Source organism: Macrobrachium nipponense, chromosome 28, assembly GCF_015104395.2.
Source record: "Macrobrachium nipponense isolate FS-2020 chromosome 28, ASM1510439v2, whole genome shotgun sequence".
Lineage (NCBI taxonomy): Eukaryota > Metazoa > Arthropoda > Malacostraca > Decapoda > Palaemonidae > Macrobrachium > Macrobrachium nipponense.
The window spans coordinates 36,398,375-36,422,684 of NC_087217.1; the positions used below are offsets into that span (position 1 = coordinate 36,398,375).

At 39.0% G+C, this 24,310-nt stretch overlaps 1 protein-coding gene across 1 annotated transcript in view; it reads left to right on the forward strand.

The window, feature by feature from the left end:
• Window positions 1–24,310, forward strand: part of LOC135201156 (general transcription factor 3C polypeptide 1-like) — a gene marked incomplete in the record, with an annotated part of 923,347 nt that overhangs the window by 642,251 nt on the left and 256,786 nt on the right. The window contains 1 exon segment of the mRNA XM_064230032.1: window positions 6,434–6,664. Within this exon segment, the coding sequence (XP_064086102.1) occupies window positions 6,434–6,664 (231 nt within the window).

Below are 24,310 nucleotides of genomic sequence, written 5' to 3' on the forward strand. Positions count from 1 at the left end.
AAGTTGGCTTCAGATACTGACAACTCAACTTGTTCATTTATAATGCTCTTAAGAAAAACATTATTTTTGCTAAGCCTGGCTTCAGGAGCTAGAATTTCAGAACTGTCGGCTCTATCCAGAGATTCGGGTCATATAGAATTTCTCCCCTCAGGAGAAGTGCTACTTTCCCCGGATCGCAGCTTTCTAGCTAAGAACGAGGATCCTTTATTGAGGTGGGAACCATGGAAAGTCATCCCTCTTCCTCAAGACCCTTCTCTTTGTCCAGTAATGACCTTACGAGCCTTTCTGTCTAGGACTTCCTCCTCCTCTCCGGGTCCCCTCTTTAGGAGAGAAAAGGGTGGCACTTTATCAATTAAAGGCATAAGACAACAGATCCTCTACTTTATTACGCAAGCAAACCCTGAATCTTTTCCTAAAGCACATGATGTCAGGGCAGTAGCCACCTCAATTAATTATTTCCAACACATGAATTTCGATGACTTGAAAAAGTGTACTGGATGGAAATCGCCGACAGTGATCAAACGACACTATTTAAAGTCTCTAGAATCTCTAAAATTTTCAGCAGTGGCAGCGGGAAACATAGTTTCCCCTGACTCTGCACAGTAGTATAGTTGAAGATCCAGATCTCCTTTCTGCCTGCCTCACTTAACATTTCGTCCACCCTATCATACTGCTCTACACTTCGCCTTAGCCTTAGCTGCTCATATGAATGGCTTAGTGGTGTGTCCCTTATTTTTTTTTGCTAGGGGCACCCACACATAATGTTTGTATATAACCTTACGAGTGTGGTTCCCTTATTTTTATGCTAGGGTCCCATACTCTCATGTCATGATGGTTTGATACTTTGTATAATGTTATTAATTATGTATATAAAATTTATTGAATGTGTTGCATTATTATATTGTTATTTTTACACACTATCATATATGAATTTGTTCAAGATTTATAACCTTGTATTTCTGTTGTGTAATAATACTTTCTTAATTATAAGATATAATCAATTTGAAGTGCCCCTATTTAGAAAATTATCTAAATATGTTCATGATTTTCATTTATCATTTTATATACATGTGCTCTTATTGCAATTATAGTATTGTAGATTTAATCTTTAGTTTTATTTTGAGACCCTCTTATTTTCTTCAATCTTGTGCTAATTCTCTGGTACTATTTTGCGCAGCGACACAAACTGAGCCCAGAAAAAGGATTTTGACGTAGGAAAAACCTATTTCTGGGCGATTGGTTCGTGTCGCCCAGCAAAATCCCACCACTACCCTACCCTGCCGCCAAGATTGCCTGCTAACTTCAGGATGGCCACCAGAGACGCGGTGATCGGCATGGCGTGGGTTGTAGTAGTAGTAGTTGCCGCCCCGATCTGTAGGTCGGCTCTTTCGTAGAGAATTTTGATATAGGAGAATTCTAAATGGCAAGAAGTTCGTGGTAGTGGTCTCACTCGCCCCAGTTACCATACCGACATCCTTCTTTATTTTGGGTGAGCGAGTCAGTTATTCTGACATCTTCTTTGATTTGTTTTTTCTCTGGTATTTGTTAGCTAATTTACCTTAGAAATAATAAACTGAAGGATTATTTCGCTGGGCGACACGAACCAATCGCCCAGAAATAGATTTTTCCTACGTCAAAATCCTTTTTTTGTGATAAAAATTAAAAGAACCAGGTATAAAAAATTTTAGTGGGTTTTTCTCGAGTTTTAACTAACAAAATAGGCCATTTTCAGTGTTTTTTATAGGGGTTCCAAATATTTGCGGGAAGGGCCTGTTACACATCCCCAGCGAATAAGGGGGAATCACTGCATTCCCATTCTGGCCCATAACACAGAATCTTGCATTTCTGGTCCAGTCTGCAGACTGAACAGGATATACATCGAATGATTGAGAGGTTGACAGGGTCAGTATTTTTATCCTACTAAGTTACAGAGACCTGTTGTAGAGATAATTAGGATGATACATCGTTTTAATGATCCTGAGGAAGGGACATTATCTTTTCTTGCTTTTTGCTTCCCCTGGGTGGGCAAGAGAAAGCTCCCTAGTCTAGTTGTTCATGCAAGGCACTTCCTCCATTTGTAACCCACCAGAGAGAATATTATGTTTTCTTAGAGAGACCATTGCTGTCTTTTAGGTTGATGTAGACCTGACTTGTGTCCTAGTCTGTCCCTAGAACAGCTATGTGGAGGGAGTCTCCCTATTGGAAGGGGAGAGAGCAGAACCGAAATCGACTGCCTGAACAGTATTCCAGTTAGTCCTGTAGATCAGTTGTTGGGTCTGTGATTGGCCAAGGTAGTTTTTCCTTGGGCCCTCCATACACCCAGTGAGAAGCCAGCCTTCAAGAGACCATTACTCTGGGAGGTAGTGATATTATCTTCCCTCTCCACCAAACAGCAATCAGAGGGGGAGAGACACTGTGCAGCTTTAAACTTCTAGGTCTGTTAGTCCCAAGTCAATTATGATGATCGGGGGCAAACTGGTTCTTTGATGATCATTCCCCTCCACTCCCTCTGCTAGAGGGAGTGGGAGATGATGGTGGACAGGCTTGGGCTTGTTCACCAGATAGTGGAAGACCTTGAGGTCTTTGCGTGGCACTGTAGCTTGACCATTAGGTCAGGCTGGCCCTTCCTCATTGGTCAGAGAAAGTCCCAGACTTCCTTGACTTCTTGTAGAAGTACCTAGGCTTTTACCCCAATAAAAGACAGGACATCAGGCATTTGGCAGTTCTTCTCAATTGCAGATGGTGAGGATGGGCGCCTGTCTAGCCATTGGGCAAGTTTGGCAGTGATATGGAGTGGAAAAATGGGTAGTGGATGTCCGTCAGATACAATTCTACTATCCTCAGAGTCTTTGTCATCCCTCACCCTTATTTCTGGTCTGGTTTTGAGAGTTAGTTCCTGGCTCATCTAAAGACCTCTCACTGTGGGAAGAGGTGAATGCTATGCTCCCAGAATGCACTGTGGAAGTCTTCCCACTGAACCAGTTCGTTCACCAGAACCATTAATAGATGGATTGGTCCGTTCTGTTCCTAATTCCATTAGAGAGTGTGTCTTTTTGTTCTTAGGGATTTGAAGTATGTTTATGTTCAATACCTACCGATTGTTCCTACCACAAGTATTACCTCTTTACCCTCGAAGCGGAGAATGTTTTAGTTCAAGGCACTTGTTTCAGACTCATAACTGCTCCCTCAAGAGTTCACTCGAGTGTTCATTTTTTATCTTGACTCAAGCTCAGTTGTATTGACATCTACAGAAGTACCAGTGCAATTGGCTGGTCCTGTTGAGCTAGTTGCTGCACTTGTAAGGACAGAGATCAACTCTTCGAGCTTTTTGTCATGACTTTGGTATGTGTAGTGATCAGCTTTGAGGAATTAGATCTCGCATGTAAGCAGAGGGTGGAGTATCTAAATATGCTGATAGACACTGCAGCAGCGAGGGTCCTCCTTCTGGGTTCTCATATTGGCAGGTTCAGAGAGGCAGCACCCTAGGTCTGAGAATGACTGTTTATAGCTTCAAGATGAGCCCAAGTGGATTGGTATGAAGACCTCCTCCACCTGCTGGTGGACATACCAAGGCAACTTCCCCCTTTCCCCACCCTGCTGAAACAAGAACCTAATTACTGGTTTTCATCAGGTGGTCTTTCATTGGTGCAGTGGGAGGGATCGCCATCCCCTTGTTCTAGGTTTTCACCACAAACTCTGGGAGGAAGGTGAAGCTAATCAATGTCCATCCATGATTAGTTCAACAGACGGTTTCCTCAGACGGTTTCCTCAGGGAAGCCAGGAAGTTGGTGATGTTCCCTTCTGGGGATTTCAATTCCTGAGGGAAGCAGTTCATGTCAAAATTTTGACAAGAGTTGCTTCCCTATGGAATTGAAACCCTTAGAAAGGAGCATCACCAACATCCCACCTTCCCTGAGGAAACCATCCGTTGAACTCTAATTATGGATGGAAAATGATTAGCTTCACCTTCCTCCCAGAATTTGTGATGAAGACTTAGAACCCTTCCACACATAATCCTGGTTTGATACATTTTCTGTCCCCTCGTTACAAGACTTTGTAGGGAACAAAAAGGACAGAATGTTATTAAGCCCAGTCAGAGCCTTGAGACCCTGTCTTAAATATATAGCCTCCACAGACCAGCCTGTTGGAGACTTAAGGGGGCCTGCTGATACCCCTATATATGGGGGTATAGGGCGAAAAACACAAAGCCATGAAAAAGTTCATGGAGCTTTATATGGCAGTGGAGAATGCGTACACAAAATATTTAGTCAAAATTCCTTTTACTTTCGTAGTTACAGGGTAATTAGTAAACGTAACTCAATAAGCCAAAAACATTGATCCGTACAAGAAGATGCAATATTTCTTCTGTTATCATAAATTTTGATAATCATTGTCAAAGAAATAGTGAGCAATGGCATCTTTAGAGATTCCATTAGTTGCAGTAGGGAAGGTTGTCAGCTTACACCGGTCAGTGCGAGAGGAAACATGAAAGATTGTACACGATTGAGTTTCACCTCTGACATTCGCTTGCTTTTACATCAGTTTATCTTTGTTTTGGCAAGAATTTCATCATGCCAAAGAGGAAAAGACAAGCAAAACATCTTGCTAACATAACAGAAGAAGAAAATTTGCTTTGAGTTCAGAATATCATAATATCTGCAATATTAGCGTAGTTATTGAAAAGAGAGAGGGCGGGGCTTGGGGAGGGTTGCGTAAACGTAATGCCCCGTCGTGCCTGACGCACATGTCGCACGGTGCCCGAGGCTACGGTCTTTGAGCAAAGGTATCTTCATTTGATAAGTAACATATTTTTGGTTTATTAATACCCAAAAAGGAACATGAAATTTATAATATTCATGATTTAATAACAAGTCTTTGTGAAAAGATAGTATAGGTTCGAGTTTCACCTGTGACTTTCTCTCGCTTTTATATCTAATTATCTTTGTTTCGGCAAGAATTTCATCATGCCAAAGAGGAAAAGACTAGGAAGACATCTTGCTAACATACAGAAGAAGAAAATTCGTTCTAATAAGCCGAGTTAGTGAAGGAGAGAGTTGCGTAGGAAGGAGTGGCCCTGTCTTACCTGACACAGTGCCCCAGGCTACAATATATGAGCAAAAGGGATCTTCATTTATAATTAGATTATGATAAATAACATAGTTTTAGTTTATTAATACCCAAAAAAAAAATATAAATTCATAATAATCATGTATCTCAAAACCATACTTATTGACCTTCAAATTTTATCTTCTCACTTAGTTTTAAACCTATAGCATTGAAATTTGGTATATAACTTAGAACGACATTATAGAACAATCAAATGAAGCCCTTTTTTCCAAATTTTTTTAGTTTTTTTTTTTTTCATAAATTTTTTTTCCAGATTTATAGGGTTTATTTTTTTACCATAATGAAAAAATTCATATCTAGCAAAAAAATGACTTAGAAAAAAAAACTCTTAATATTAAATATGAAGGGAGGATGTCCCAAGTCACCTTATTAAGTGGTATAAATGTCAAAGTCCTGTCCTTAAGAAATGGCATTCGTCGGCCGGCTCCCTCAAGTATGGGTTGGGAGAAGTGAGAGATTTTAAGGAACACACTTGCCTTCTGGCTAAGAGAGGTGGTTGTGAGGGCATACCATTTGGACCGTAGTGAAGATCCTGGGACAACCAGAGTCAGAGCTTACAGCATCGGTTGTTCAGGTCCTATGGGCTGCGGTCTGGAAGAGATAGACAGTTTTCCACCTATATTCCTGCATCGAGGATATAGCACACAAGTCCTTAGGTACCTTGACCTTGCGTCTGGAAGTGGTGACACAGCAGAGAACCCTATGTGAGCTCCGTTGGGAAGGGAAGACATCGTCAGCAACATCATGAGGAATGCGATTGGTATGCTACACCAGCTTACACCTTTTGCATGCCCTTCAGGTATTGAGAGGAGAGGGAACGCCACACTACATGGCCCAGGTAGCATTAGGATTTTGTTTATCAGAGATGATTCAATAACAGCCAAAGATAAGTAAGCACAGATTACTCCATATGTGAAAGCATAGGTTTGTATGTTAGAAAAAATACAAATTTCTTTTTGATTTGGTACAGTATTCAACCATTTTTCATTGCTCTTAGGTAATGAAAAATAAAGCAGATTCCTTACTTTACGTATATATAAAAGTTTTCTTTTATTCATGACAAGAACTAGATTTTTAGTTTTCTGTATCTTTTGTTATTCCTTCAGATATTTGGTGCTAATAGTAATTTTTCTGGTACTGTGTACTGGAAAGAGTTTATCCCTGTACTGTAGATTCTTAATTGGCAAGAAGATTAACTTTACACAAAAACTAATCTTTTTGCACTTACTCTGGAAGTCATTTTTGCATGTATTTCAGTAATTTTCTTATTTTTGTCTGCATTTTAATACTTTTTATATAATTTCAGAGTTCTCTGTGCTCAAAATATGACCGTGACTCATATGCATATCAACTGTATCTGGCTTATCAACAGTATCCTCAGTCCCTTTTGAATTCAGTGCTTACTCACATGCGTCAGGATCAGATGATCAGCTACAAAAAGTGCTATAATCGGTCTCTGTTCACCCAAACATGTTTACCTTTATCTACATCTCCATTTCAGTTGTCTGTGACATACCTTCATGTGTTTAATTTTAAAGTAAGTGATACCTTTTATCTACATGTTATTTCTTATCCAATGTAAGTTATGCTTATGATTTACTGTTGTTTAAATATGCACAATATTCAGAATAGTTTGTTTCCTATTTAAGAAAAAAGATAGTACATAATTCATTTATGTTTTGCTGTTTCATAGATTTCTAAGATGGTTTATTTTAGAATTTAGTTTCCCTCACAATTATTCTTGCTGGAAAGGACGCCATTCTTTGCTCAACCATTGGGCATTGATCTAACCTCTGAGTGGATGAAATAAGATTAACAAAATGACATGCTATGAACTTAATGATTAATCATTGACTAAATGAGTTTTTCTATGGAAATATATCTTCAAATTTCAAAATTGGTGTTCTATTTCATGTAGTTTCAACTTGTATATGCGCAGTTATGTATGCACTGTAGGAAACAATATGGAAACTGTAGGTATTTCAGGTGTGGTAGAGGAGCAATGCTTAACATGAAGCCAAAGTAGGCAGGGTCGATGGTTGCAGTCAACTTGTAGTAATAGACAAACCGTGACAACCATGACCTGGTCTTGACTCATTGAAAACACTGTCTTTTTCATATGATAATTTTAGGAACTCCATTGAAGGCATAGGGATGAAGGAGGAAGGCATGGGTGCAGGTAAATCAGGGAAAATAGCAAAGCCAGAGACCAATGGTAATGCGCTCTGAGGTGCAGGCAAAAAGGCTACAAGTTTAAACATAAGACAAAATATTAGCCTTCTTACCCTTAGGAAGCCTCATCCAAAGGAACTCTGGTCTTGATTGGTATAGCAAAAGCTTGAATGGGCAATGATCAATTCAAAGAAGCATCTACTGAAGACTTGAGCATAACACAAGCAGGCCTTTGTTGTTGACATAGCCTCCATGTTTAGGAATGGGTGCCTTTGAGGAGGTTTGCCAGAAAAGGTGGGATTTTACATTCAGCTCTTCTTCATTCCAAAGTCCTCTGTAAGATGGAGGTTGACTGTAGTTCACAGTCATCCCAACAACTGACGGTGTGACTCCTTTTTCAAAGGAGGAAGTGGACTCTGGATGGATATTTACTTTACAGATGGCATACTTCCATGTCCTGATTCACCTCTTTTCTAATTTTCCATGCATTGTGTGGTGGAACTGTGAGTTCCACTTTGCTTTGATTGTTGTACTGTATAGTATCTTTGATTTTCATCAGAACTCTGGTACCTGTGACTGTCTGGCTCATTGTCTGTGCCTTTGTCTCCAGTGCAATCTGGATGACTGGCTGGGCTTGGCATATTCAAGGGAAGTGCTTAGGAAAACATTTGTAACGTCTCCTGGTCCATCTACAACAGAGATATATTTGAGTATGCAGATCAACACCTCCATAGAGGTCTGCCCTTTAGGGAGACATTTCCATGCCTACAAATGACTACCCATAAGTTTCATAGTTAACCTTGGCCTGTGGCAAAGTGTTAACAGATGTTGATAGGTTATGTGGTCTTGTTGGAGAACCTGGATCCTCAAAGTCTCTTTTGCATCCTTCTCTCCAACTCCAGCTGGCTTTGTAGGTAATTTGTCTTTTGCATTAAATTTTCAGTTTTAAAGCATGATGGTTGTTGTTGATAAGTATATTTATTGTTCATAGTTATGCAGTATTGGGAAGGTAGTGGGAGGTAGAATTGCTCTTGAACACCTTCAGATTTTTTACTTCAACATACAGTGGACCCCCGTATTCGCATTCTCCGGATTCGCGGACTCACACATTTGCAGATTTCTGTCTGGAACATTTTCCCACATTATTCGCGAAAAATTCTCCTATTCGCGGTATTTTTTCTGGGAAATATCAACAATTTCCTGATTTTTTGTCATTTTCATCATAAAATGCACTCTTTGATAAAACTATTAAAAAACCAGGTATAAAGATGTTTAGTGGGTTTTTCTTGAGTTTTAACTAACAAAATAAGAAGTTTTAAGCATTTTTATAGGGGTTCCAACTATTTGGGGGGGGGTGTCTGGTACGCATTCCCACGATTGATTAATTGATTGATTAATTGTGGGTTTTCTGGCGTCACAACTACCAGGGTCACCGACGCCGCGCATCCCCGCGAATGCGTGGGGGACCACTGTATTTGGATTTTGCCCTTTTCTGGCAGGTCCTTGGCTCTGTTAATCCAGACTGTTGAGAGGTTACTGTAATTCAAATAAAATAGAAAATGATTAACTACTCTTAAATAGTGTTCTTAAAATGAATTCTCTTAAATAGTGTTCTTAAAATGAATTTGCTTTGGACATGTCATCATGTAAAGATATAAACATAGTGTTTTACACACACACACACACACACACACACACACCACACACACACACACACACACACAAATGCACGCACAGGTCCTATGATAAGGCAAAACAAGAAATCAGTGATCGTAATAAAATCAAAGCTAAATGATAACCTCTTAAACAATGTTTTTAAAAATAACATACTGAAAGAGCTCAGTCTATAGCTCAATATGAAACATCACAGCAAAATGAAAAAATTCCATCGCAATAGCCCAGGTAACATTAGGATAACCTTTTTTCTTTTGTAATGCCATCTTCTTTTTTAATAAATGAAAGTAAAAAAATAACAAGTTAGAGGAGTAAGTGTATGGAGTTGCCATTTTACACCTGTGGTGTTTTTTACCTGCATTTATCTGGATTTTGCATTTATCTGACTGGGCCTTGGCTCTAAACAAAAGGATAATCGAGAAACTACTGTATTCTTGTAGTCGCCAATTACAGTATGGAGGCAGTCCCTGGGTTATGGTGGTCTCGGTTTATGGCTTTCCAACTTTACGATGCTTGGTGCATGGTGCTGTAAACCCAATTTTTCAGCGCATTAAGCTGTTCTACAATGCCATTATGCGGTTTATGACATCGTAACTCTGTTTTACAGCATCATTACTTTATGGTGTTCTGGTTTACAGTGATTTTTCAGCTTACGGCAAGCCCCCAGGAACTACCAGTAATTCACCACCTCAGCTGGAGTCCAAGGCAAGACCATCTTATGTGTATGGCCAGTATTGATATCTAGTTATTCTTGGACTGGTCAGTTGCAGTACTATTCACAACCTGAGCTGGTAATCAGTTCCAAGTGAGGCCATATGTATGTGGCTAGTAGTGGTATCTAATTATTCCTGGAGTGGCCAGTACTAGTGGTATCTAATTATTCCTGGAGTGGTACAATTCACAACCTCAGTTGGTATTCATTTCCAGAGTAAGGCCATCTCATATGTGTATGGCTAGTAGTGATCTCTAGTTATTCATGGACTTGCCAGTTGAGGTACAGTTCTCAACCTCAACTGGTAGTTTCTTCCAAAATGCGGGCATCGTATGTATGTTGGTGGTGGTGATTTCTAATAATTCTTGAAGTGGCCAGTTGCAGTACAAATCACTTTAGCAAGCAGTCGCTTCCAAAATGAGGCCATCATATGTGGCCAGTAGTGATTTCTAATTATTCTTGGAGTGGCCAGTTTCGTTATAATCACAACCTCAGCTGGTAGTTATTTCCAAAGTAAGGCCATCGTATGTGTGTGGCTAGTAGTGATTTCTAATTATTCTTCGACTTGACAGTTGCAGTACAGTTCTCGGCCTTAGCTGGTAGTCTGTTCCAAAATGAGGTCATCTTATTTGTGTGGCCAATATTAATATCTAATTATTCTTGGGAGTGGTCAATTGCAGTACAATTCACAACCACAGCTTGTAGTAATTTCTAAAATAGGCATATAAAAGAAGTTCTAACAATGCCTAATGTTGAGCCATTTTAGTTCCAATTTTTGTCCAGACACTCTTGATACTAGTTACCGCCCACCTTCAGTAAATGGGTATGACGTCAACTCACCTCTTCAATTGGATTTCTGCCAGCTCCCGAGTAACATCGGTAGATCTGTGGGCTTTCTTCATCATCTTTGGAGGGTTGTTTGCCTGTTCATGGATTATTGGTGATGTACAAAGTTTTTGGTGTATTTTCAAGAAGCCAGCTTAGTTTAGTTACTCTTTTGAGATTAGTTGCTGCCTGTTTTCCTGATTATGTCAGTTTCTAGTTCATCAGGGGTGAGGTTTTGAGCAGAGGGCTGCAAAACTAGATTAGTTGAGGATGTTTATGACCCTCACTCCAAGTGTATTAAGTGTAGGGGGCAAGAGTGTTCTAAAGAACTGAGGTGTTCTGTTTGTCAGGAATGGGACGATGAGCAGTGGAAACTTTTTATTTCTCATAATAAGAAAGTTTTACGAGATAGGAAGAGAAAAGCAGCAATTAGGGTAGATAGTAAGTTTTCTGTAACTCTGCCTTCTACCCCTGTGTTAGCGGAGATAGCTACTCCTGCTTCTTCTCCCTTAAGAGGTCATCTTTCTCCTATCCTCTGTCCTCCGACCCCCGCTCTTCCAACCTCTGTACCAGCTTCCCATGTTACAGTTTCTGACACCATTGCCAGCCTCGAATCAAGGTTCGAGAGGAGATTTGAAATTTTAGCTAATGCTGTTATGGAGTTACATACCTCCATGAAGTCCTTCATGGAGAAAAGTGTGTCAGTGCAAAGTGCAAGTGCAAGTGAAGTGTTTCCTGTCCCTCCAGTTCTCCTAGACAAAGTTCACTTTCCCACTCCCCTGGGGAGAAGACATAATGGAGGTCCAAGGGAGACTGGGGGGGTTTCCCCACGGGCAGTTTCTCCCTCTGTCGAACCTGAAGTGTCGAGTCAGGTTTCGGCTGAGCGCCATTGGAAAGGTGTCTTGTTTTGTGTGGAGTTGTTGGACTCGAGTGAGTCGCCGTCTCCTCGTGCAAGATTCTGGCGTAGTTTATGGGCTTCTTGCCCCCTCAAGAGACCTTCAGCTGCTGACGTCTCCCCTGTCCCCTGTCAAGAGGTCGAAGGATACCCCTTCCAGTCCGCGCCCATCTTGCAGTCACTTGGATCAGGCGTACGAGGGACAAGATTCGACTCACATCTCAGTGGACTCGACTGAGTCGACAGTTGCGGATACCTGTCAGGAATACACCTGCTTGTCAGTCGAAGCGGGATTCTTCAACTTGTGTTCGTGGCTCTTCGCCTGAAGCGAGACGAGCCTGCTTCGTCTGTTCAACCCCAGCCAAGGGCTTTGACTTCCCAAGAAGACCAGTCAGGGGGATTGGATGGTACCCCTCGACATGCAGGACGCCTACTTCCATGTCCCAATCCATCGGGACTCAAGGAAGTGTCTGCTTTGTTTTTCGGGGCAAGATATTTCAGTTTTGGGCTCTATACTTTGGCCTTTTGACAGCTCCTCAAGTTTTCACCAGGGTTCTAAGCCCCCTGGCACTATGGTTACATCTGATGGGCATCAACGTCTCGATGTATTTGGATGATTGGCTTCTCCGAACGCCGTTGGAGGAACAGTGTGCGAAGGATCTACAGAGAATTCTCTGCCTGACGCAGAAGTTAGGCATTATCTTGAATATGTCGAAGTCCTAAGTCATCCCTCCACAGAGGATTCTCTATTTGGGCATGACTCTGGACTCTGAATTTTCTGGCTTTTCTGGCCCCAAAAAGGGTGGAGTCATGTCTGGCGACAGTACAGTCATCCTGCACAACTCGTTGTGCTCATTACAGTTCTTTTCAGGCGCGTCGGACGCAGGTTGGTGCGATATTCTTATGGATCGAAAAGTGTCGGGGGTATGGACAAAGTCCTAGAAAGCCCTTCACATCAATGTAAAGGAACTCCTAGCTGTCTTCCTGGGCCTTCAGAAGTTTGTGCATCTGGTAGAAGGTTGAGTAGTAGCCATTCATATGGAAACAGGGGGACTCGCTCTTTCATTCTGTTCTCGAGGGCACAAGAACTTCTACTCTGGGCAGAAGAACATCAGATCTAGCTCATTCCTCATTTTGTTCAGGGGAAGATGAATGTTATTGTGGACGAGCTCAGTAGGAGGAGACAAGTTCTTTCATTGGAGTGGACTTTGGAGACGGAAGTTTGTTGGGATCTTTGGAAGGTTTGGGGAAGACTGGCCATCAACTTGTTTACGATGTCCAAGAACAATCATCTGCAACTGTTCTGCTTCCCCGTTCCAGAACCTGTAGCTTGGACAGTAGACGCGATGTTGCTAGATTTGTCGGGTCTAGACGCTGACGCGTTTCCCCCCTTCAGGATGATCAGGTCATCAATAAGGTGATCCTTCTACTAAAAATTTCATCTTTCTGCCTTTCTCCCCCTATAAGGTATGGATTCTATGATGACGACTATTGGCTTGGTTTTGGACATGATTTAGTCTAAATCTTGGGATTTGAAGGAGGGTGAGGTTGGGCGGCATGCCACCTCACCCGTAGAACTCTAGTACCTGACGTGGTTGAGCGAGGGGAAAGTTTAATGTCAAGCCCTATCCTCAATGCCGGGTCTGATCTCGACGGACATCATGACACCTTAGGGTGTATATCCAGTAATTACCCCTAATTAAAGGGATGACCCATCCTCTTAAGTGTGACTCCATGGTGGGTATGATGAAGGAAGATCAAATAGTATGGAAAAGTTGGATTTTTTAATGTCAGAATTTCTGGAAATGAAAAAAAAGAACAACATACCAGAACAGGAAAGAGACATGGGAAAATCCTTATTATTACCAATATTAAATGAAGGAGAAAACACGCAAACCATCATAGTGATGAATGCGCAGGGTTTAGTTACGAGTAACTCAAAAAGAAAAATGGAGTACTTAGAAGAACTAACCCAAATTAAAAAGAAAATAGATATAATGAATATAAGTGAAACCTGGTATTCCCAAGAGACTGGGAATGATGATCAAATAAAAGGGTTCCAAACTTATAGATCAGATAGAAAAAATAGGAATTAAGGGGGAACCGCAATATATGGGAAAGACAAAAAATAAGGAAAAATATATGAGAAATATAGTAACTCAGAATGTGAACTGATAGCGGTAGAATTTGAATCTGAAAAATTAATGAACATAGTAATATATAGACCTCCTTATACTAAAGAGTTTGACTTAATAATAAAAAAATTGGATGATATATGTAGAAATCACAAGGACTGGACTATTCTCCTATCTGGAGACTTCAACTTTCCTTTCATAGACTGGAAAGAACGAATAGGAGATTGTGGTTGTACTTATACATATATAAAAGAGAGTAATAGTAGTGCAGAAGATAAGAGGCAATTCAAAAAGCTATTAGATATGCTATTAGAATACAACATTCAACAAATAAATCACCTGCCAACAAGAAAGGAAAATACTTTTGACCTAGTATTTGTGAACGAGATGAATTATGTTAAAGAAATAATAGTTTATAATGCGAGTATTTCAGACCATAATGTCATAGAATTAACAGTCCATTCCAAAGCAAGTGAAAACAGAGATAAGCAAGAAATGAAAAAATGGGAAGGCTATGGAAAATACAACTTCTACAGTAAAAATATAGAATGGTCAGAAATAAATGAAGAATTAAACAAAGATTGGGATAACATTTTCGTAAGTGATGACATAAGGGTAAATACGGAGATATTATATAAAATATTAGAGAAAATAGTGTATAAATATATACTGAAGAAGAAAAGTAAACATCAGTCATGCATACCAAGAGACAGAAGGATCTTGTTCCAGAAAAAGAAAAAATGCATGGAAAGTTATAGAACTAAAAAGTAAGATAGAAAATGCAGAACAAAAGATTATACAATCAAAAGAAAATGAAAAATGGGACTTGGAAGAAAAAACCCTATAAAACTATATATCAAGATAATGAAAAATGGGACTTGGAAGAAAAAACCCTATTAAACTATATATCAAGCAAAACCCCAAACTATTATACTCATACGCGAAAAAGATGAATAAAAGAAGAATAGAAATATGTAGGCCCTCTAAGAATTGAAGGGAGATTAACGAATGAAAAAAAGGAAATTTGCAACATATTGGCAGAACGATATAAGAGAGAATTCACCCCTAGAATAGATAACGAAGATAATGATATAGAAGTAAGGGACGAAAATAGTAAATATTTAGCTGACATAGATATTAATGAAGCTGATATTGTGCAGGCTATTAATTAAATTAAAAATGGAGCTGCAGCAGGGCCTGATGGAGTTCCTGCTATTTTGTTAAAGAAAGTAGTTCATTCTATCGCAAAGCCACTTGCAATATTATTAAGACAAAGTGTAGATACAGGCACGATTTATGATGAGCACAAATTAGCATATATTACCCCTACATTCAAAAGTGGATCAAGACTAGAGGCAAGTAATTATAGGCCTGTGAGTCTAACATCACATATTATGAAAGTGTATGAAAGGGTAATGAAGAAAAATATTATGAAACATTTATTAAAAAAATAATCTGTTTAACCCTCTTACACCGGAGCGGTAAATAAAAAATTGTCTCCCGTGTGCCGGAGGGGTTTTGGAGTGAGCGCGGAAGCGGAAAAAATATTTTTTTCAAAAAATCACAGCGCGCTTAGTTTTCAAGATTAAGAGTTCATTTTTGGTTCCTTATTTTGTAATTGCCTGAAGTTTAGTATGCAACCATCAGAAATGAAAAAAATTATCATTATCATATATAAATAATGCGATATATGATAGTACAAAAATGAAATTTCATATATAATTGTATTCAAATCGCGCTGTGCGCAAAACGGTTAAAGGTAACAAGTTACTTTTTTTTTCGTTGTAATGTACACTAAATTGCGATCATTTTGGTATATAACACATTGTAAAACGATAAAAGCAACACAGAAAAAATATTATCACAAAATGCTGCATGAATTTGTAACTCGCGGACGTAAACAAATTTTTTTTTTCAAAAATTCACCATAAATCTAAATATTGTCCTAGAGACTTCCAATTTCTTTCAAAATGAAGACAAATGATTGAATATTACTATACTGTAAGAGTATTAGCTTACAATTGCAGTTTTCGACCATATCTGACGAGTTAAAGTTGACCGAATGTTGAATTTTTTTATATATTTTTTATATGCAATTATTTCGGAAATAAGAAAAGCTACAACCTTCAAATATTTTTTGTTTTATTCTACATGAAATTGCGCACATTTTCATATATAAAACTCTATGAAATGCCTAATATGAAACGGAGCAAATATTCCGAGAATGTGACATACGTATTTCGGAGATTTGTTGCGGAGAATCCGCGCGTGGAGGGAAGGAAAGATTTATTTTAAATTCACCATAAATCTAAATATTTTGCTAGAGACTTCGAATTTGTTTCAAGATGAAGATAAATGACTGAATATTACTAGGCTGTAAGAGTTTTAGCTTACAATTGCGTTTTTCGACCATTTCGGTAGAGTCAAAGTTGACCGAACGTGGTTTTTTTTCTATTTATCGTGATTTATATGCAAATATTCCAAAAATGAGAAAAGCTACAACCTTCAATTATTTATTGTTGTATTCTACATGAAATTGCGCACATTTTCATATATAAAACTTTATGTAACGGCTAATTTAAAATGGTGCAAACATTACCACAATCGCACGTATGATTTTTTCGGAAGAGTTACCGCGCGGACGTAAAGAAAATGTTATTTTTTTCATAAATTCACCATAAATCGAAATATTGTGCTAGAGACTTCCAATTTATTGAAAAATAAAGGTAAATGCTTGAATATTACTAGAATATAAGCGTTTTAGCTTACAATTGCGTTTTTCGATCATTTCGGTAGAGTCAAAGTTGACCGAAGGTTGAAAATTTGTCACTTATCATCTTTTATATGAAAATATTTCAAAATTGATAAAAGCTACAACCATGGGTTGTTTTTAGTTGTATTGTGCATGAAATTGCACACATTTCCATATATATAAAACTTTATATAACGGCTAATTTCAAAATGGTGCAAACATTACCACAATCGCATGTATGATTTTTTTCGGAAGAGTTACCGCGCGGACGTAAGGAAAAGGTTTTTTCATAAATTCACCATAAATCGAAATATTGTGCTAGAGACTTCCAATTAGTTGCAAAATTAAGGTAAATGATTGAATATTACTAGAATATAAGCGTTTTAGCTTACAATTGCGTTTTTTGACCATTTCGGTAGAGTCAAAGTTGACCGAAGGTTGAAATTTTGGCAATTATCGTTATTTATATGGAAATATCTCAGAACTGATAAAAGCTACAATCATGAGTATTTTATTGTTGTATTCTCCATAAAAATGCACACATTTTCATATATAATACTTCATGTAACGGCTAATTTACAATGGTACAAAAATTATATCAAAGTGACAAAATAATTTCCGAGATGTGTCACAGATACTTTTTAGTGCGGCAAGAAAGAAATTCGCGCCTGCGTAACGATTGTAAACAAAACAACACCTTGATCCATGAACTCCCAGCATCCCCCAAGGCGCGTGATTCAAAAGTTTTAGGCTGGTAGGCCTATAAGTATTTTTCCGCAAATTTAAAAAAAAAACTTTTGTAAGTCGACATAAAATACGTCCAGTCGGCACACGGGAGACAAAAAATGTCGACGTAACATACGTCCAGTCGGCGTAAGAGGGTTAATATAGGACAACGTGGTTTCGTACCTGGAAAAAGTACACAAACCCAACTGTTAGTCCACCGTGAAGACATATACAAAAATATGAAAAGCGGAAATGAAACAGATGTGGTTTATCTAGACTTTGCAAAAGCTTTTGACAAGGTAGACCATAATATATTAGCAAAGAAAATTAGAAAACATAATATAGTGGATAAAGTAGGAAGATGGTTAAAAGAATTTTTACACAACAGAAAACAGATAGTTATTGCAAATGATGAGAAATCGGATGAAGCTAAGGTAATTTCCGGTGTGCCACAAGGTACGGTGTTAGCTGCATTACTGTTTGTTATTATGATTGCAGACATATACAGTACTGTTAAGGACTCGGTAGGGAGTAGTTTTGCCGATGACACAAGAATAAGTAGATAAATTACTTGTGATAAAGATAGGAACGCGCTACAAAGAGACCTTAACAAAGTATATGATTGGGCAGAGGTAAATAGGATGGTATTTAACTCTGATAAATTTGAATCAATAAATTATGGAGACAGAGAAGGAAAGCTATATGCATATAGGGGACCTAATAATGAGACAATCACAGATAAGGAAGCAGTTAAAGACCTTGGTGTGATGATGAATAGGAACATGTTATGCAACGATCAAATAGCAATTCTATTGGCAAAATGTAAAGCAAAAATGGGAATGTTGTTACGGCATTTCAAAACAAGAAAAGCTGAACACATGATTATGCTTTATAAAACATATGTTCGTAGTCCACTTGAATATTGCAATATGATATGGTGCCCACACTATCAAAAGGATATTGCACAAATAGAGAGTGTACAAAGGTCCTTTACAGCTAGAATAGAAGAAGTTAAGGACCTTGACTACTGGGAAAGACTACAATCCTTAAAATTATATAGTCTAGAAAGGAGAAGAGAACGCTACATGATAATTCAGGCATGGAAACAGATAGAAGGAATAGCTGAAAACATCATGGAGCTAAAAATATCAGAAAGAGCAAGCGGAGGTAGATTAATAGTGCCCAAAACTATACCAGGAAAAATAAGGAAAGCACACAGGACATTAATCCACTACGCACCAGCATCGATAATGCAGCGTCTATTCAATGCGTTGCCAGCTCATCTGAGGAATATAACAGGAGTGAGCGTAGATGTGTTTAAGAATAAGCTCGACAAATATCTAAACTACATCCCAGACCATCCAAGATTGGAAGATGCAAAATATACCGGAAGATGTAATAGCAACTCTCTGGTAGACATTAGAGGTGCCTCATACTGAGGGACCTGGGGCAACCCGAACAAGATGTAAGGTCTGTAATGGGGAATATCTGGATGAATTCAGTTTTTACGTGATATGGCGATTTCCCCTATCTCTGGTGATGACCCTATGCTTTCGTCAAAGGACTTGCCCACGGAACCCGAACTTCAATTTTTCATGGTCGGTCCCCATGATCAATATAGTACCCCTGGGCCGAATGATAGACGAACACCGTTGACGACCCAAAGCAATGTGAGTAGATATACGGCCAGGAAATCTCAACAAAAAGCATCTGGCTCCAGTATTGTCACACTGGAACCATTTGCCATGAAGAGAAATAAAAAGTATGAAATAGCTCCTGGGGTCTTTGTACCCAATTCTTTTAATAAATACCTGAATTTAAAGCTTGAAGGTGACAGTATAGATACTTTTGAAGTAAACAGGGAAATAGTGAAATGTTGTGGCAGACAGCCAAAAATAACACCTCAAAATGGAAATATGCTTCTATTGGAAAGCGTCTCCCCAGAGGAGAGCATTAAGTTGATGGGATTGTCAGACCATGCAGGAGTTACGGTTGAGTGCACTCCCCACTCCAGCCTGAACTCCAGCAAGGCCTTGATTTATGCCCCTCAGTTGATGGCTTTCTCTGAGGAGAGACTTTTAACAGAATTAAAAGACCAGGGTGTAATAAAGGTGGACAGGATGACAAAGAAGGTTGATAATAACAGAATACCTCAGCCTACCTTAATATTAACTTTTAATACTTTAAGACTTCCAGAATGTTTGTCTGCAGCCTGGTATAGGTTTAAGATAAAACAGTACATCCCAAGACCCAGAAGGTGTTTCCACTGCCAGCATTTTGGACACACCCTACAATCGTGTAGGTCCAAATTGCAAGAAAATCCTGCAGTCTGTGTCAACTGTGGAGAAGATGAGCATGGTATGTGCGACAGGGAACCTAAATATGTTCACTGTGGTGAGGGACATGCATCATCGTCTCAGCAGTGTGATATATATTTACTCGAAAAGGAAATCCAAGCCATTAGAGTAATAGAAAGAACAATATTTAAGGAAGCACGAGAGAGACCCAAAGCAAAGACTGTAAGACCTGGTCTAAGTTTTGCTTCTGTAGTAGCAAAGTTAAGAAACCAAAAGAAAGAGACAAATAAAAACACACAAGTTAAGAGCACAAAAGGAAAATCAAATAAAGAATCATTAAAAAGACAGCTAACTGAATCATTCGAGTCAACTGATGATGAGAATGTAAAGACAAGGTTCACTAGAACCAGCAAGAAAGACCCTAGTATGGAATTGAAGAAGATTGAAGTGCCAGTTGAGATACACCCTCGACCATCTGCCTCTTTGGAGGCAAGGCCAGTGGTTGCTGGTCTGGTGCCAGCTTCTGTTGGTGCCAATTCCTCTCTGGAGGACAAACCAGCAGATGCTGGTCCCCCGGTGCCAATCCTCGCTGGTACTTCTGCCTCATTAGAGGCAGAGCTGGCAACTGCTAGCAATACAAAGACACTTGAGGTGTTCTCTTTAGAGAACACCTCTGCTCTCTCCGTCTCGATAGAGATGGAGAGTGAAGAAACTAAAAAACCCTTCGGTGTCAAAGACATTGAAGGAAAAGATGTTGGCTCTACGAAGGCGTTAACTCCTCCCAAGAAGCCAACAAAACTTTCCATCAAAATGCCTCCCCCTTGTAGAAAAAAGAACCCTCCCAGTCTTGTAAAAAGGAACCACAATGTTGGTCCTAAACATGAATAAATTCACTTCCATTATTCAGTGGAACTGTCAGGGACTGCGAGCGAAGTATGAGGAAGTGAAGCTTTTGATTTATGAGCACTCTCCTGTAGGAGTATGTTTGCAGGAGACCATGCTAGGTGAATATACCCCTTGTCCTAGGGAATATGTTCACTATAGAACTAAATTTGATCCAGAAGTGGGAAATCATGGTGGATCCTTCATCTACATCCGCCGAGATGTTCCACCTTACCAAGTGAAACTGTATACTCTTCTTCAAGCTGTAGCTGTACGAATTAACTTAAGGAGGCAATATACTATATGTTCCCTTTACATTCCACCTAATAGCCATGTCTCCCAAGAGAACTTAATATATTTGATGCAGCAACTACCAGAGCCATTTCTTTTACTTGGTGACTTCAATAGTAGACATCCATTGTGGGGAGATGTAACATCAAACCAAAAAGGGAATATTATGGCATCTTTAATAGAAAATGAAGATATAGGTCTTCTTAATACTGGAGAATCTACCCATTACCACATTCAGACAGGCACTGTCTCCTGAATCGACCTTTCAATATGTAGCTCCAACTGCAGTGTTGAATTTAGTTGGAGAACAAGTGATGACTGGCATACCAGTGACCATTCTCCAATTGTGATCGACACCAATGATGGTCCACCTATCCCGAGATCACCACGATGGTGTTTAGAGAAAGCAAATTGGAGAAAATTCAAAGATTTGAGTGAGTTGGAGGGGGATGCAAAAAATTCCCAAGTGTAGATGATGCCATTGATCTACTCAATGGAACATTACATACTGCAGGTCTGCACTCGATTCCTCGAACTAAAGGACTATTCAGGAGACGGCCAGTACCGTGGTGGTCAGAAGACTTAAGGCTGTTACACCGAGCTACAAGGACATCATTGACCAGGTGCCGTAGACACAGCACCTTGGACAATGTCATAATTTACAAACAGTGTAGGGCACGATTTCGAAAAGCCATGAAAGCTGCCAGAAGACAAGCATGGGCCGGATATGTATCCACTATTAACAGTAGAACACCAGTCTGTAGCATTTGGAAAAAAATAAGGAAAATTCAGGGTAAATTTACACCCAGTCCTCCTCCAGTACTTAAAGTGAATAATAACCATGTCACTGATGCCACAGAAGTTAGTACGTAATATGTTTTCAGAACAATTCGCTCGAGTCTGAGAAATCAGATGGAATGATGGAAGAACAACAGGTACTTGACTTTTCAGCAAAGAAAGCTGAATCATATAATATGCCTTTTTCTGAAAGGGAATTTGACTCTGCTTTAGCTAGGAGCAAGAACACTGCCCTGGTTCAGATGAGATTCCTTATGAAATGTTTAAACACATTTCAAGGAACACAAAACTTTTTATAATCAGTATCATCAATATAATATGGGATGAAAGCAGCTACCCTACCATATGGGAATTAACTACCATGTTACCATTCCTTAAGCCTGGAAAAGATCATCTCTGTGCGGCAGGTTACCGCCCCATTGCTTTAACTTGCTTTTTGTGTAAATTGATGGAAAAGATGGTAAATGTAAGACTGATGTGGTATCTAGAGTACAACAATATTCTAACACCTTCTCAGTGTGGTTTTCGAAAAATGCACTCCACCCGGGACATCTTCCTGCAACTTGAAGCCTCTGTTTGTGAAGCCTTTGCCTCCAAACAACACCATGTGACAGTGATTTTTGATATAGAAAAGGCATATGACACTGCTTGGAGACATGGGATTCTGGAGACAATGCATAATGTTGGTCTACGAGGCAAATTACCTTTATTTGTGAATTCCTTTTTACATCGTAGGTATTTTAAAGTTAAAGTTGGCAGTACTTTATCAGAGAAAAGGTGCCAAGAAGAAGGTGTTCCCCAGGGCAGTGTTCTCAGTGTAACACTTTTTGCTCTGGCCATAAACAGTGTTGCAGCTGTTATTCCAAGAGAGGTTTTAAAGACACTGTTTGTGGATGACTTGTCAATATCCTTTGCTGCCACCCGGATGACTGTAGCAGAAAGAAAGCTACAATTAACAATAAATAAAATAGTAAGTTGGGCTGAGAAACAGGGTTTTAAAATCTCTGTAAGCAAGACTACTGCGGTCCACTTCTGTCAGATCAGGGGAGTGCATTCTGATCCAGACCTATTTATTTGTATGGCCGTAGAATCCCATGTGTAGAACAAGCACACTTCTTAGGCCTAGTTTTTGACAGTAGATTTACTTGGGTCCCCCATATCAAGCATATAAAAGCAAAGAGCCTAGAAGCTTTACACATCTTGAAGGTGCTTTCTCACACCAGTTGGGGAGCTGATAGAAATCTTTTACTAAAGCTTCATAAATCTTTAATCTTGTCAAAGCTGTCATATGGTTGTGAAGTTTATTCTTCAGCTTCCTCATCTAACTTAAAAATTTTAGATTCAGTGCATCATTCAGGTATTCATATAGCCACAGGAGCTTTCCGTTTGTCACCAATACCTATAGTCGATTCATTTAAGGTAGATTCTTGCGCCTACGAGACGTTTGTTTGGTGGCCTCTGATTGGCTGGTAGCGGGAGGCAGACTGCTCGCTCAGTGGGTCATATTTTCGTTTGTAGCTTAGAAAACTAGCAATATGTTTACATTTCTTCATTTATCTCACGTTTTACAAAAGATAGGAAAGTTTTGGTCATACCAAAGGATTCAGTATTAAATGTAAAATTAAATAATCTTTTCCTGAAATCAATAAGTTAAAATACAAAGGAATTACAACGAGTAGAAGTGAAGGGAGAAACATTTCATTCTTTATACCTGTTTTTATTCATCATCGGATTTTGCATAATTCACAAGATCAAGATAAAATGAAATTTGTGTTTTAAAACAATAAAATCACCCTGAATACGATGGTGCTTTCAGATTTTAAATGCGTGTACTAATATGTAAAGAGAAAATGAAGAATATGTCTTATTATGTTGCATCCGTGCTTGACTCGCTTTGACAGTAGTGCCGAGAGACGCAAGATATCGTGGGGCTGGTCCTCTCAGCTAGAGCTGTTGGCATGTTGGCAGTTGCCAATTGGCGATATGAGAAGTTTGCAGTTCCGAGACTATGTATTTACCGAATTATTATGTCATTACATTTTCTATAAATAAATGCATAGAATTCCCATTATGACTTTCAAACATTTTTACTAAAATATTATATTTGTCCGTATTTCTGGACATATCTGATAAAAGAAAAGTAAATAATCAGATGGATGCATCTGGGTGTTGGCTTCAATTTAGTCTAAGTGAGAAATGTACATGCTTTATGAGGATCACTGATAAATAACAGAACTTGTTTCTCTGGCCAATAACATCAAAAGCTTATGGTTTTCATATGTTCACTCAATAAACAAAAGTACAAATGTTTATTTCTTACCATAAAATTTGTTGACGATGTAACGAATATAATATACTGTCTTTTTCAGAATTGTTTGAGTTACTCTTACACCAGAATGTTTATCTCCTTTATATACATGTTACACTTGACAACATGTCTACAACAATGTTTAGGGAAAATTTGCTTAGTTTTCTCCTGAGGTAGTTGATTATTCTTGAATCACTTAATTCATACCTGAGTTAGAATAGCTCCCGTAACCGTTCCCACAGCCCTGCATAATTGTATATATATAGTACATGTAGGATAATGAGACTAATCAGAAGACTGTTATATCATCATCTTTTTATACAAAAAGAATGGAAATTCATGCAGATATATTATGTCATAAACACAAAAGAAAGTCATACACAGTAGGCTTACATTGGTATGTCATTAGGCTATCGATATGAACAAAAAGAAATTAAAATTTTACAAATTTTCTTACGTCATCATTATTTAAAAAATAAATAAAGCAGTGGTTCTTAACCTGGGGGGCGCGCCCCCCTAGGGGGGCGTCAGTGATTTCCAGGGGGGGCACGAGGCTCAGGTGAAAAGAAGAAGTTTTTCCATTTATGGGTTATTTTTATGACAAGAGCATGGAATCCGAACATATAAGCCTTGCTTTTTCACACGAACGTCCGATGGCTATCAAAAGGGAACATGCTTGGACGGCTTTATGAGCTACGAGAAGAAGTAGCAATATT